The sequence below is a fragment of the Anolis sagrei genome, chromosome 4 (genome assembly GCF_037176765.1).
Source record: "Anolis sagrei isolate rAnoSag1 chromosome 4, rAnoSag1.mat, whole genome shotgun sequence".
Lineage (NCBI taxonomy): Eukaryota > Metazoa > Chordata > Lepidosauria > Squamata > Dactyloidae > Anolis > Anolis sagrei.
In genome coordinates, this window is record NC_090024.1 from 236,617,877 (window position 1) to 236,631,109 (window position 13,233).

General features: G+C 41.1%; 1 protein-coding gene across 2 annotated transcripts in view; it reads right to left on the reverse strand.

Moving 5' to 3' along the window:
• Nucleotides 1-13,233, reverse strand: part of PCMTD2 (protein-L-isoaspartate (D-aspartate) O-methyltransferase domain containing 2) — a 36,438-nt gene that overhangs the window by 10,615 nt on the left and 12,590 nt on the right. For both annotated transcript variants that reach the window (XM_060771934.2, XM_067468237.1), the window contains 3 exons: nucleotides 8,246-8,586; nucleotides 4,372-4,474; nucleotides 881-1,052 (listed from right to left, as the gene is read on the reverse strand). In XM_060771934.2, coding sequence (XP_060627917.2) covers nucleotides 881-1,052; nucleotides 4,372-4,474; nucleotides 8,246-8,552 — 582 coding nt within the window. In that variant the 5' untranslated portion in view covers nucleotides 8,553-8,586. The remainder of the gene's footprint in view (nucleotides 1-880; nucleotides 1,053-4,371; nucleotides 4,475-8,245; nucleotides 8,587-13,233) is intronic.

The following is a 13,233-nucleotide window of genomic DNA, read 5'->3' on the forward strand; positions in this document are numbered from 1 at the left end:
CTTCCTCCTTTTTCTGATTGAAACAACGCACTTAAATACATCTCTGCTTTGTGGTTCCTATTTATCTACTCACATTTGTTATCAATCTGCTAGGTAGGCAGAAGCTGGGCTAAAGGTCAGGAGCTCACCCTGACCCGGGCTCTGAACTGTCAATCTTTTGGTTGGCACTGGGATTGTGGCACAGCTGGCTGAGTGTCAGCTGCATTAAGATCACTCTGACCAAAAGGTCATGAGTTCGAAGCCAGCCCGGGTTGGAATGGGCTTCCAATCAATTGTGTAGCCTGTTGTCGACCTTTGCAACCCGGAAAGACAGTTGCATCTGTCAAATAGGAAAATTAGGTACCACCTTAAAGTGTGGGGAGGCTAAATTTACTAATTTATGAGGCCATAAAAAAGACTCCAGCAAAGCACTCCAGCAAAAAAAAGCATGCGGGGAATGCGGAAGTGCTTAATCAGTGTTGCAGATGGATGATGAAAGTAACAGCTCCCCTGGCGGCCAGAAAAAGTTAAATAGCCTCTGTCTATGTCTGTATATGTTGTATGTCAAAATTGGCGTTGAATGTTTGCCATATATGTGTACACTGTAATCCGCCCTGAGTCCCCTGCGTGTTGAGAAGGGCGGAATATAAATACTGTAAACAAATAAATAATAAATATTGCAGCTTAGTGATTAACCTGCTGTGCTAGAGCCCAGTGGATGAACGTAGACATTGCCCATGAAAGCTCTTGCAACAGGAGATCTGTTGGTTTTTAAGATATTACACACTTGTCCTATTTTGTAGTCACATAAGAAAATGTTTCAACTGTTTATGGAGTTGGCAGAGAACAACAGCAATCGAAGTAAATTTACATGCAAAGGACCCCCATCTCTCCAACTAACCTTCTCCTCCAAAGGCATGACAAGAATCCCACCAACTTTCAACAAATTCTTCATGTAATCTTCATGCTCCTTTTGGACCCCGGCCCCGCAATAAACGCGGTCATATTGAGAGCAGTCTGGGGAGATCTCTAAGCAGTTCCCCGTGACAAAGGAAGGCTCACAGAATTCAAACCTCAGGGGAAAGAAAAAAAAGGCTGCTTCTGAATAAAACTTCTACATGACACAAATATTCAACAGGCTGAGCATTCCTCAAAACAAAAAGGTTCTTTAAACACTACGCTGTTATAGTGCTATCTCCCATTTTAACTGCCATGGCCACATCCTATGGAATTATGTGATTTGGAGTTTAAGGAGGAGCATTTAGGATTCCTAAACAGAAAGAACTTGGGGCATACTAAACTTCAGACTCCAAAATTTCACATAAAGCCTGTTAGGACAGTGTAGATGCATGCACTGTTGCCACAACAGTTTAAGTGAAATATAGTGGAGTAACACTGTAGTTTCCAACTTCAGACTCCAACATTTCAAATAAAGCATGCATTTGCCCTGTAGAATTAATACAGTTTGACACCATATTGACTGCTATGACAGTGTAGATGCATGCACTCTTGCAACAGTGGCTTAAATGAAATATAGTGGAGTAACAATGTAGTTTCCAACTCCGGACTTCAAATTTTCATATAAAGCATGCATTTGCACGGTAGAATTAATACAGTTTGACACCACATTGACTGCTACGACAGTGTAGATGCATGCACTGTTGCAACAGTGGTTTAAATGAAATATAGTGGAGTAACAATGTAGTTTCCAACTCCGGACTCCAAAATTTCATATAAAGCATGTATTTGCACTGTAGAATTAATACAGTTTGACACCACATTAACTGCTACGACAGTGTAGATGCATGCACGGTTGCAACAGTGGTTTAAGTGAAATATAGTGGAGTAACACTGTAGTTTCCAACTTCAGACTCCAAAATTTCATGTAAAGCATGCATTTGCACTGTAGAATTAATACAGTTTGACACCACATTGACTGCTACGACAGTGTAGATGCATGCACGGTTGCAACAGTGGTTTAAGTGAAATATAGTGGAGTAACACTGTAGTTTCCAACTTCAGACTCCAAAATTTCATGTAAAGCATGCATTTGCACTGTAGAATTAATACAGTTTGACACCACATTGACTGCTACGACAGTGTAGATGCATGCACTGTTGCAACAGTGGTTTAGGTGAAATATAGTGGAGTAACACTGTAGTTTCCAACTTCGGACTCCAAAATTTCATATAAAGCATGCATTTGCACTGTAGAATTAATACAGTTTGACACCACATTGACTGGTACGACAGTGTAGATGCATGCACTGTTGCAACAGTGGTTTAAATGAAATATAGTGGAGTAACACTGCAGTTTCCTTTTCCATTGCACAATTATAGAGCTTTGATTCCGCCTTAATTGCTATGACAACATTTTACAGAATCCTGGGATTTGCAGTTTTGGTGAGGATATTTAGAACCATAGAGGTGGAAGATAACACAAGATAACACAAGGGTAACCTTATTCACCTTCTGCCACTTAGGAAGACACATCTGATGCACTCATGAAAGATGCCCATCCAACTTCTATTTAATAAAGTCCAAAGGTGGAGAGTCCACCACACTCTGAGACAGTTTTTTCTGTTGACAAATAGTTCCTAGTCAATAAGCTCTTTCAAAGATTTAGATGGAATCTCTCTCTCTTTCTTTTATAATTTGAGTCCATTGGTTTGTGTTCTAGGACTTGTATCAGATGAGGTTGATAAAGTGCAATTATAGCAAGCTAAAAGCACCTTTAGTTGGGGGTTATTCCACAATGTTGTGTCTGTCCTGTAACTACATTGTGCTTGAATTAGGACTGGATTTGTTCACTGATGGGAAAACTGCATCAATGAATGCAATATCATTGTTGTTCCGCTACTCTCCCTTGTGAAATATCTTACTTCTGCTGCAGTTCCAAAAATGTGAAGCAGAAAGTTTCTCATGGGAACACCGACATTTCCTGATTGCACATTTGTGGCAAAACAGAAAAAAATACATAGCCCGCCGGCACTGGGTAGAGCAAACACAGGCTGGAAGTGAGACTATGTGGATGACTGGTTCCAGGAATTTACTTTTCCAAAGTACCAGCATAGCACAGCTGCTGCAAGATGTGAAAGTAATTCCAACAACAGTATGTGTCAGAAATATTAAAAATTAATTAGGTATTTTTAATTACAAAATGCAAGTGAAGCACTGAAAAGGTTAAATGGATACAATGACTCAGCAAAAGCTGCAGTTCAATAGAAGCAGGTGTGCTTGGTAGCCCTCAATCTGAGGATGACCTCAGTGTTAGCAGAACTCAGTGAGAAAGGCTTCAGTATGATAGGCCTCAGTGTGAGGTAGCCCTCAGTGTGAGAAGTCTCTGTGGGAGAAGGGCCTCAGTGTGTTAGTAGTCCTCAGTGTGAGGAAGCTCTCAGTGTGAGAGGTCTCTGTGGGAGAAGGGCCTCAGCGTGTTAGTAGGCCTCAGTATGAGAAGACCTCAGTGTTAGTTCCCTTCAGTATATAAGAGGCGTCAGTCTGAGAGCCCTCGGTATGAGAAGGATTCATGTGTGAAGCTCCAGTGTGTGAAGGCTGATGTGTGTAAAAAGCCACTGTGCGAAACTCCTGTGTAACTTTGGTGTGAGAAGAGGCTCTGTGAGAGCGAAGCTGTTTATCTGCATAAGAAAGAAGCCCAGCGTGGAAGCAAAGAAGGAAGTATAAAGAGCTTTGTTCATGTTATGGAAACCTTGTTCTTGTAAATAGTGCAACCATATTATTTTGCTATAAAGAAAAGCCTCAGATGGAAAAGATAACATTGGTCTGTGTATTTAATAAGTTACTCTGCTGTGCATTTATGAGGAGTGTCTTTAGTTAATAAATCCACTCACCCAACAATATGTCCCCCAATTGCTTAAACAATGCAAATGTCACAAGAGAATAGTCTAGTGTGATAAAGTTCCTAGTCACTGGAGCAGCAAAAAAGAAGTTCATTCCATTTTTCACATGGCATTCCTTTCAAACATTTAAAGATGACTGCCATGTCACCTTTCAGTCTTCTTTTGTTCAAGTCACACAGATCCAGCTCTCGATAAGGCTTGGTTTCCAGACCTTTGATCATCTTGCCCACCCTTTTTTTTGGAAACATTCCAGTTTGTCAATCATTCTCACCAATGAATACAAGAATCACCAAACTCCAAATCCCATAATTCCAAAATATGATCAAAGCACAATTCTGGCACTGTAATTGTGCAGCGTGAAAGATCACTAGTCAACTATGTAACAACAGAAGAAAATGAGTTTCTCTTTCAAATATTCAGCAGCTAACACCACACATGTAAACATTTTATGCCACAATTAATGATGACCACCCAAAGTCAAAAATCAGCCTTGGAAGTCTGCAGTAATGCAAATACACCTTGTCTTCTGATCTTACTTGTCAAAGCTGTCACTTGTTCTGATGAAGAAGTCCAGCTTCTGCTTTGCATATTCTATAACATCCGAGTGAAGCTCCACACCATGATTAATGCCAAAAGGACCTGGAGAGTCAAGAAATGCAAAGGTAAATGCTTCAAAGGTAACTAGATAAAGAGTGAGTGCAATAGGTTAATCTCAGCTTGAAATAGGATCTGAGAAGATGTGTTGTCAAAGGCTTTTGTGGCTGGAATCATTGGATTGCTGTGAGTTTTCCAGGCTACATGGCCATGCTCCAGAAGCATTCTCTCCTGACGTTTCACCCACATCTATGGTAGGCATCCTCAGAAGTTGTGAAGATTATTGGAAACTAGGCAAGTGGGGTTTATATATCTGTAGAATCTACAGGGTGGAAGAAAGAATTCTTGTCTGCTTGAGGCAAGGATGAATGTTTCAACTGATCAACTTGACTACCATTGAATAGCCTTGCAGCTTCAAGGCTTGCCTGCTTCCTGCCTAAGGGAATCCTTTGTTGGGAGGTGATAGTTTCTGACCCTGATTTTTCTTGTCTGGAGTTCATGTCAGACTACATAGAGAATCCATTGAAATCCACAAACATGTGGACAATTTCAACAGAAAGGAGGAAAGTATGAAAATGAACAAAATTTGGCTACCAGTATTTTAAAAAACCTTAAAATCAGGACAGTGAATAAATAAAGAACAACACTCAAAAACAGGGGAATTCCAGGCCAGAAACAATCAGGGCCAGCTAATCACCTCCCAACAAAGGATTCCCCCAGGGTGAGATCCATTTTAACAAGGACTCTGGGGAAGCTGTTCTACCTAAAAATGACAAGCAAGGAAGTGAGAAAGTTCTACCTAGAGGAAAATCAGGACTCAAGTGTAAGACAGTGGCTCGAACAGATGGCTAATAAGTACAGATATGTGAAAATGCTTTCCCACCATGCTAACAGATGCTGCCAGTGGAGTGAAGACAGTACTCCTTATGATTAATGGATTCAGTGATGGGCAAGGATGGCCCAGTCAAGCAAAAAGGTTTGCAAATCCATACACCCTGGGAACTGCTCCAGAAATGTCATGTGAATCCAAAAGTGCTGGCAGCATTGGCACTGTTTTCGATACCTCCGTGCCATTTAACAGTTGAATGCACGGCCACATTTCAATTATGCACAAACAGGAAAATGAATAAGAGCCAACATATAATAGTGGTGACAATGGTCTTAGGTTGGGAATGCTCAGCTTGAAATTCCTGTTTATTAAAAATGTTTGAAAACCTTTGGTTTGTGTATCTTAATTTCTTTCTCTCTCACACACAAAGGTGCTATCATCACAATAGTGGGAGAAGCATCCATACTCCTAGTGTCCTTGTTGTTGTTCATTCGTTCAGTCGTCTCTGACTCTTCGTGACCTCATGGACCAGCCCACGCCAGAGCTCCCTGTCGGCCGTCACCACCCCCAACTCCTTCAAGGTCAGTCCAGTCACTTCAAGGATGCCATCCATCCATCTTGCCCTTGGTCGGCCCCTCTTCCTTTTGCCTTCCACTTTCCCCAGCATAATAGTCTTCTCTAGGCTTTCCTGTCTCCCCATGATGTGGCCAAAGTACTTCAACTTTGTCTCTAGTATCCTTCCCTCCAATGAGCAGCCGGGCTTTATTTCCTGGAGGATGTACTGGTTGGATCTTCTTGCAGTCCAAGGCACTCTCAGAACGTTCCTCCAACACCTAGTGTCCTACTGGGCTAAAATTGAAGTATATATGTAAAACCTTCTACTTAAATAAAAGGTGGTAGGTCAAGGAATTTTTAAGAAAAGTCTATTGAAGTTTGTTTGGATTGCTGCAATGTGCTCTATGTGGGATTGCCTTTGAAAAGTGCTTGGGCACTTCAGTTGGGCCAAATATGGTGGTAGCCAAATTGTTAAATGGGGTTGGAAACAGGGAGGATACAACTCCAATGGGTGCTGGGTTATTTCCAGCCAAAACTCAAAATTCTGGCTTTGACATAAAAGTATTTGTATGTAGCTTGTAAAACACACATGAGCATTTTTGATGTTTTAGTATAAAGACTTTATATTTATACTTTTGTTCTTATTTTTGTATTGTTTTAATATGTTGTCAGCTGTCTTGTGTCCCATGATTAAGAGACAGGATATAATTGAATAAATTAATAATACTGTTCTAGTAATTGAAGACTTAATTGCAGATTGAAATACAGTTAGTCCTCCACAAACACTGGAATTAGGGGCATAGGACCTCCATGGAAGTGAAAACTACTAATTCTTTTTTGCTTGACAGAACAACTTTCTAGTAATCTCTAGGGCTGCCAGCATGACTCTACGGTGAACTTTGACCAGTAATTGACCTCAGAATCATACTAAAGGACCAATACATTCCTAGAGAGATGTTCTCTCAAGGAATATCTAGGTCTAGCCCAATGGTCTGCAATTATGACACAGCACAGCACTTTCATCTCATGCCCTTGTTTCTTAGCTACAACTTGCACTACTCCTTTCCCTTCTTGTTTACAGTTGGCCATGTTTTTATAGCTGTTAGCACTATAGGTTATTGGACGATGTTCTGAGTTCAAATTGTTGTTTTATATACTACTGGTTTTATTTTGTATTGTAGTGTGTGTTTATTTTATTATTGTTGTTGTTGTTGTTGAGTTGGAAGAGACCTTGTGGGCCATCATCCAACCCCCTGCCAAGCAGGAAAATCACATTCAAAGCACCCCTGACAGATGGCTATCCAGCCTCTCTTTAAAAGCCTCCAAAGAAGGAAACTCCACCACACTCCGGGGCAAAGTGTTCCACTGCTGAAAAGTTCTCAATGTTAGGAAGTTCTTCCTAATGTTCAGGTGGAATCTCCTTTCCTGTAGTTTGATGGCATTGTTCCATGTCCTAGTCTCCAGGGCAGCAGAAAACAAGTTTGCTCCCTCCTCCCTATGACTTCCCCTCACATATCTATACAATTGGGAAAAAACTGAAGTTTGCTAGAGAGCATTTGGATGATCCAGAAGAGTATTGGGAGAATGTAATATGATTAGATGAAACCAAAGTAGAACTGTTTGGCATGGCCATCATGTCTCCTCTCAGCCTTCTGCAAGCTGCCCCAAGTCCCTTTGGGGAGATAGAGGTGAGGTACAAAAATCAAGTAGTAGTAGTAGTAGTAGTAGTTATTGTTATCTTCTGGCGTGTCTCTATGGCCAACCTCTGGTGAAAACTGGCAATGGAGCTGAACTGGGGATCTAGAAATTTCTTGAGGGATTGTTTTAACCAATTCATGAATAATCTAATTGGCAAAAGCAAACCCACAAATGTGGCGAGCCAACTATACCACTGATTTATTAAATTACTTTTTCTGGTTTATGTTTAATCAGTTTAAAGTGTGCTGTGAATTTTTCTTTAGGCTGCAAAGGAATCAGAATCATGATCACTATTCATTCTCTTCCTGTTCTCAACAAGAATGGAAACAGAAATAAGGCTGTGTTCCTGTTGGAGTATTTTCTCGTTTAAACTCTTACATGGGTCTCAGACTCTGAAACAGCATAATTGTATTGTTATTACAGTTATGGAAAATTGATATTAAGGGAAGTTGTTATTATAGTTATCAAAGAGGTTTGGAGAAGTTGTCCCAGACACATAAGCACCCACAGTCTATAGAAAGTTGCATTTATTCCAAACCGTATGGTCTTTCCATATACACATGTATATTCATTGATTTGTAGAGTACTGATCATAGTAGAGTGTTATGGCTGTGGTGTTACATAAACTATGAGTAGCCCGGTATAGGCCCGATGCATTATCAACACAGGAAAGTGTATATTTTGCAAACTTTTGATCTGTGTGGCTAATTTAGCTGATAAGAAGGCTCACTTACCCAAGATAAGGCCAACCATGGAACTCAGGTAGCCGGTGCCACTTCCCAGATTCAAGAAGGAAAGCCCTGGCTGCAAATCCAGAGCTTCCATGACTTCCGAGTAGATGCAGGGAGCAGAGAGGTGAATGTTCCCATGCTTCCAAGCCAAGTCTTTGTAAGCGTTGTCCTTGAACTCTTCAAGGTAATAGTCTGCTCGATCCACAGCCCGGAAGGCCTGCTCTACCAGCTCAGTCCGGATGTATTGAGCCTCTTTCAGATTGTCAATTAATTCATCGTTGTCCTCTCCGGCGCTCACGGCACCTCCCATGGTTCACACAGATTCAGAAATTAACTCTCGATAGCTGGAGAAGTTGGGAAAGAGGGTGGAAAAAAGAAATTAATCTATGTTAAGAGTTCAGAAGACATTAGTTGCATGCATGGCACATTCTACACACAAGAAAAAAATGGGGGTGAAAATAATTCTCTACCTACAGAGAATGCCAGTTGCAGTTCTCTTTTGTTCCTTTGAGAGCTGCTTTTCACAGATGCTGCTATACATGGAAACACAGGTTCCAGTTGGCTGTTACACATTGCATTTTCTCCCATACAGAGAAGCCTGTTCAGCTGTGGTCAGCATTCATTGCAAAAAAGCAGCACTTGCTTTGAAATTTTGAAAATATCCCCTTGAATAGGAAGAAAGGGAAATCTCAGGCCAAACAGCTATACAGAATGAACCATCTGGTTCCTTGAGGTTCCTCATGACTTGCCTCCAGATTGCTTTTTGTCTAATCCCAACCTCCTGTTCTTCTTCTAAGTGTCAATGGGTATCAAAAATGAGTCTTTTAAGAGATATATCTTCTGAATTTGAAAATTGGGAATTTCTAAGCTAGACTTTACAGCCAAGAAAATAAATGGTTCTATTTCTGCTAACTGAAGAGACAAACCAATTCAAACTGAAGAGGAGGAAAAATGCTTTTGTTTTCATCTGTATCTTCTGTGTTCTCTTCTGTATTATACAAGTGGAGTTTGCTAAAGGGAAAACTGTGATTCGGAGCCCCTTAACAAGTGAGATAGTCTCCCGCATAAGTCTTCCTTGGCATTTCAGGAGATATTATTTGAGATAATCAGCATTGAACATGACTTGACAGACACGTAGGAAGATGCAAGACAGACAGTGATAGTGGAAAAATGTGCCAGACTTTGGAGATATGCAAGTATGCATGATTTACAGATATTTATAATTTTTAAATATTATATACAGGCAGTCCTCAAGTTAAAAACCTCTTACTTACAAGTTATAGTTACAAATGGGGTGAGACAACAGGAAATGAGAAAAATCTACCCCTCGGAAGGGAAATTCACTCCTGTGAGAGTTATCCTGGGGAAAAAGTATCTCCATTGAAGCTTTATCTCAGATCCTTGTTTCCACAATAAGCCAAATTTTTCAAACTCCAATGGTCACAGGAACAGAAAGTGAGTAATATCTTCTGAACAGGGCCACAGACCACATAACAAACACCACCAGGGGTAGCCCTTCCCTATGCTACCAAAGTTAAAGAAAGTATATATTTGACTGGAGTTACACTTTGAAAAGTACGTGTTTCAACTCAACAACAACAACACTAGCACTTTATTTGCATTCCGCTCTATCTCCTCAAGGGGACTCTGAGCGGATTACAACATACACAGATAGGCAAACATTCAATGCCTTTAATACAATGGAATAACAATGACATACAAATACACAGAACAAAGGTAAAGTCTTCCCCGTTCATCTCCAGCTTTCTCGAGGTGGTGCTAAACTCTGGCCATGGGGAGGTGCTCTTGTTCCATTTCCAAGCCAAAAGCCTCAGACACCTCTTGGTTGTGTTACTGGTACAGCTGCATGGGCGCTTTTATTACCTTCCCACCAAAGCGGTACCTATTGATCTACTCATATTTCCATATCTTCAAACTGCCAGGATGGCAGGAGCCAAAGCTAACAGTGGGAGCTCGTCCCAATCCGCAGATTCAAAGTGCCTACCTTGAGGTCAGCAGATTCAACAGCTCAATGGTTTAACCTGTTGCACCACACGGTTTGTTCTTAAATTCAGCTTAAGAACAAAACTACAGGGGATGATTTGAATGCAATATTCCTGCTTCTTGGCAGGGGGTTGGACTGGATGGCCCATTGGGTCTCTTCCAACTCTTTGATTCTATGATTCTATCTTGTTCGTAACTTAGAGACTGCCTGTAGTTCTTAAGGAGTGGGCCAAAATTAGCATGTTTGAAGAAAAAATGCTCACCAAAAGCCCACGGTGTGCTAAAGGAGGTCCCTGAATTCCAGTTTTAAAAACAATTGAAAATTTCAGCATTTGTCAAGAAAGGTAAGGCTCTGATATGAAGTTTAAAACATTGCTATGAAGTTAATATACAGGGAGAGATTATTCAGTTTGTTGTTGTTGTATGTCTTTAAGTCATTTCCAACTAAGGCAAACATATCCGTGATGTTTGTTTTTTTTTGGCCAGATTTGTTTAGAAGAGGGTTGGCTTTGCCTTCCTCTGAGGCTGAGAGAATGAGACATACCCAAAGGTATCCCATGGGCTTCCCATGGACTTTGGGAACCCTTGTCTCCAGGTGTCTCTTCAATAGTCCAACTCACTACGCTGCAATCTCACTGCAACAACTGCTTCACAAATATAACACATAACCGTCTTTAAACAACACCATTTCTTTTTGACAAGTCAACTTTAGAGGTCAAGGAATTAGGAATGCTGAAAAGCTGTCCGGCTCCTCTGTTAACATTCCACATAGGAAGAACACAGGGTGATTTTTGAAAAATTACAGCTTTGCTCTGCTGGCAAAAAGTGCAGAAACAGCAGATTCTGTGTTTGTGCATGGTTTAGAATGTTCTGCCTCGGCTTCATTGTTGCATATGTTCAGCACAAACAACATCCCACCTTTCCACAGGAAAAAAAATGTTAAGAACAAAAAACCAGATGGTACTGCAAACTCTGGACAAGGAATACTTAGTATAAATCTGAATCATTAGGTTGATACAATATGTTAGCATTTAACTTTTGATCAGGAAGGCCGTGATGGTTGATAGTACAAAAATCAAACTTCGAACAAAGGTCTGCATTGAATTTGTGTGACTTAACACTTATATGCAAAATAGCTTTCTTAATTTGCCTAACCTGAAACGAATTTGCACGGGCTTTCTTAATTTGCTTAAATTGAACCTCAATCAAGTAGTGAAACAAGAAATATTTGACATGTAAAAGGACTCTTTCTGCTCCAAGGAAACTGTTCCATATCATCTCCTTCTCCTTCTCCTTTCCTACTACTTCTCCAATAATAGGTTAGTTGACAATTACTTCTTATGGCAATTTCATGAATTTCATAGGGTTTTCTTAGGGAAGGCATATTCAGAGGTGGCTTTGTTAGTCCCTTCCTCTGAAATGTAGACTAGAGCTCCTTGGATTTGTTAGTGGTCTCTATCCAAGTACTAACCCAGGTCTAATCTTACTTAGCTTCCAATATCAGAAGGCATGTGGTGCCTTTAGGGTATTTAGGCCTAGTAGCTAAAAGGAAACTTCTCCAGAAAAAAAAAATACTATGTTGTTTTTAGGGTTACAAGAACATAAGGAAGACAACAACAAATGCACAGCTTGCAGCCTTCCTCTTTCTTTCAGGAGGGACAATCAATCAGTTTGAGTTTTCAGTTTCTGCCAAATAAACACATGGTCAAGATGACAGCTTGGCCTATGAGTTCTCCTTCAGATCAACCATCTGATCACACTAGTTACTGATAAACTGAGTCTAATAGCAGATTCCTGTGGAGTAAAAAAGACGTAAAACCACCTTTATCTTGCCAGATTACTCCACAAGTCTACCTAGCCCAGGATCTCATGACGCCCAGCCAGATGTAACTCTATGATACCCACAAGGAGATAATGCTACTAGTACTGCATAACCTATGAGCCTTTGATAGAATCATAGAAATACAACACCGCCTGAGCTCTGCAAGTGCTGCATTTTCCAGAATGAAGCAGAGAATGTTTGAGGACCGGGACATCCGTAGGGAGACCAAGGTGCTTGTCTATAAAGCTATTGTCCTCCCAACCCTGCTATATGCCTCTGAGACGTGGACTGTCTACAGACGTCACATGCAATTCCTGGACCGTTTCCATCAGCGCTGCCTCCGGAAAATCCTGCAAATCTCCTGGGAAGACAAGCGGACAAACGTCAGTGTGCTAGAAGAAGCAAAGACCACCAGCATTGAAGCGATGGTCCTCCAACATCAACTCCGCTGGGCCGGCCACGTTGTCCGGATGCCTGACCACCGTCTCCCAAAGCAGTTGCTCTACTCCGAACTTAAGAACGGAAAACGGAACGTTGGTGGACAGGAAAAGAGATTTAAAGATGGGCTCAAAGCCAACCTTAAAAACTCTGGCATAGACACTGAGAACTGGGAAGCCCTGGCCCTTGAGCGCTCCAGCTGGAGGACAGCTGTGACCAGCAGTGCTGCAGAATTTGAGGAGGCACGAGTGGAGGGTGAAAGAGAGAAACGTGCCAGGAGGAAGGCGCGTCAAGCCTACCCCAACCGGGACCGCCTTCCACCTGGAAACCAATGTCCTCACTGCGGAAGAAGATGCAGAGCAAGAATAGGGCTCCACAGCCACATACGGACCCACAAGGAAATCCATAATGGAAGACCATCTTACTCGTCCAACGAGGGATCGCCTAAGTAAGTAACCTATGAGCCTACTAACTTTGAAGATACTGAGAGTTGGAAAGAATGCCACCCTTAAAACCTACTTTTTCCACAAACCCTTAGGTTTCTTTTTGTGCTGGAATGGATAGCATTTTGAAATCATTCTAATCATGGTTATATCAATGGAATCCTGGTGTTTGTAATTTAAGGAGGTACTCTGAATTCATTGACTTACAAATCCCAGGATTTCATAGGAGTAATCTCTGGCAATAGATATGTTATCTACATTTCACAATAGTGTAGTTGTGTATC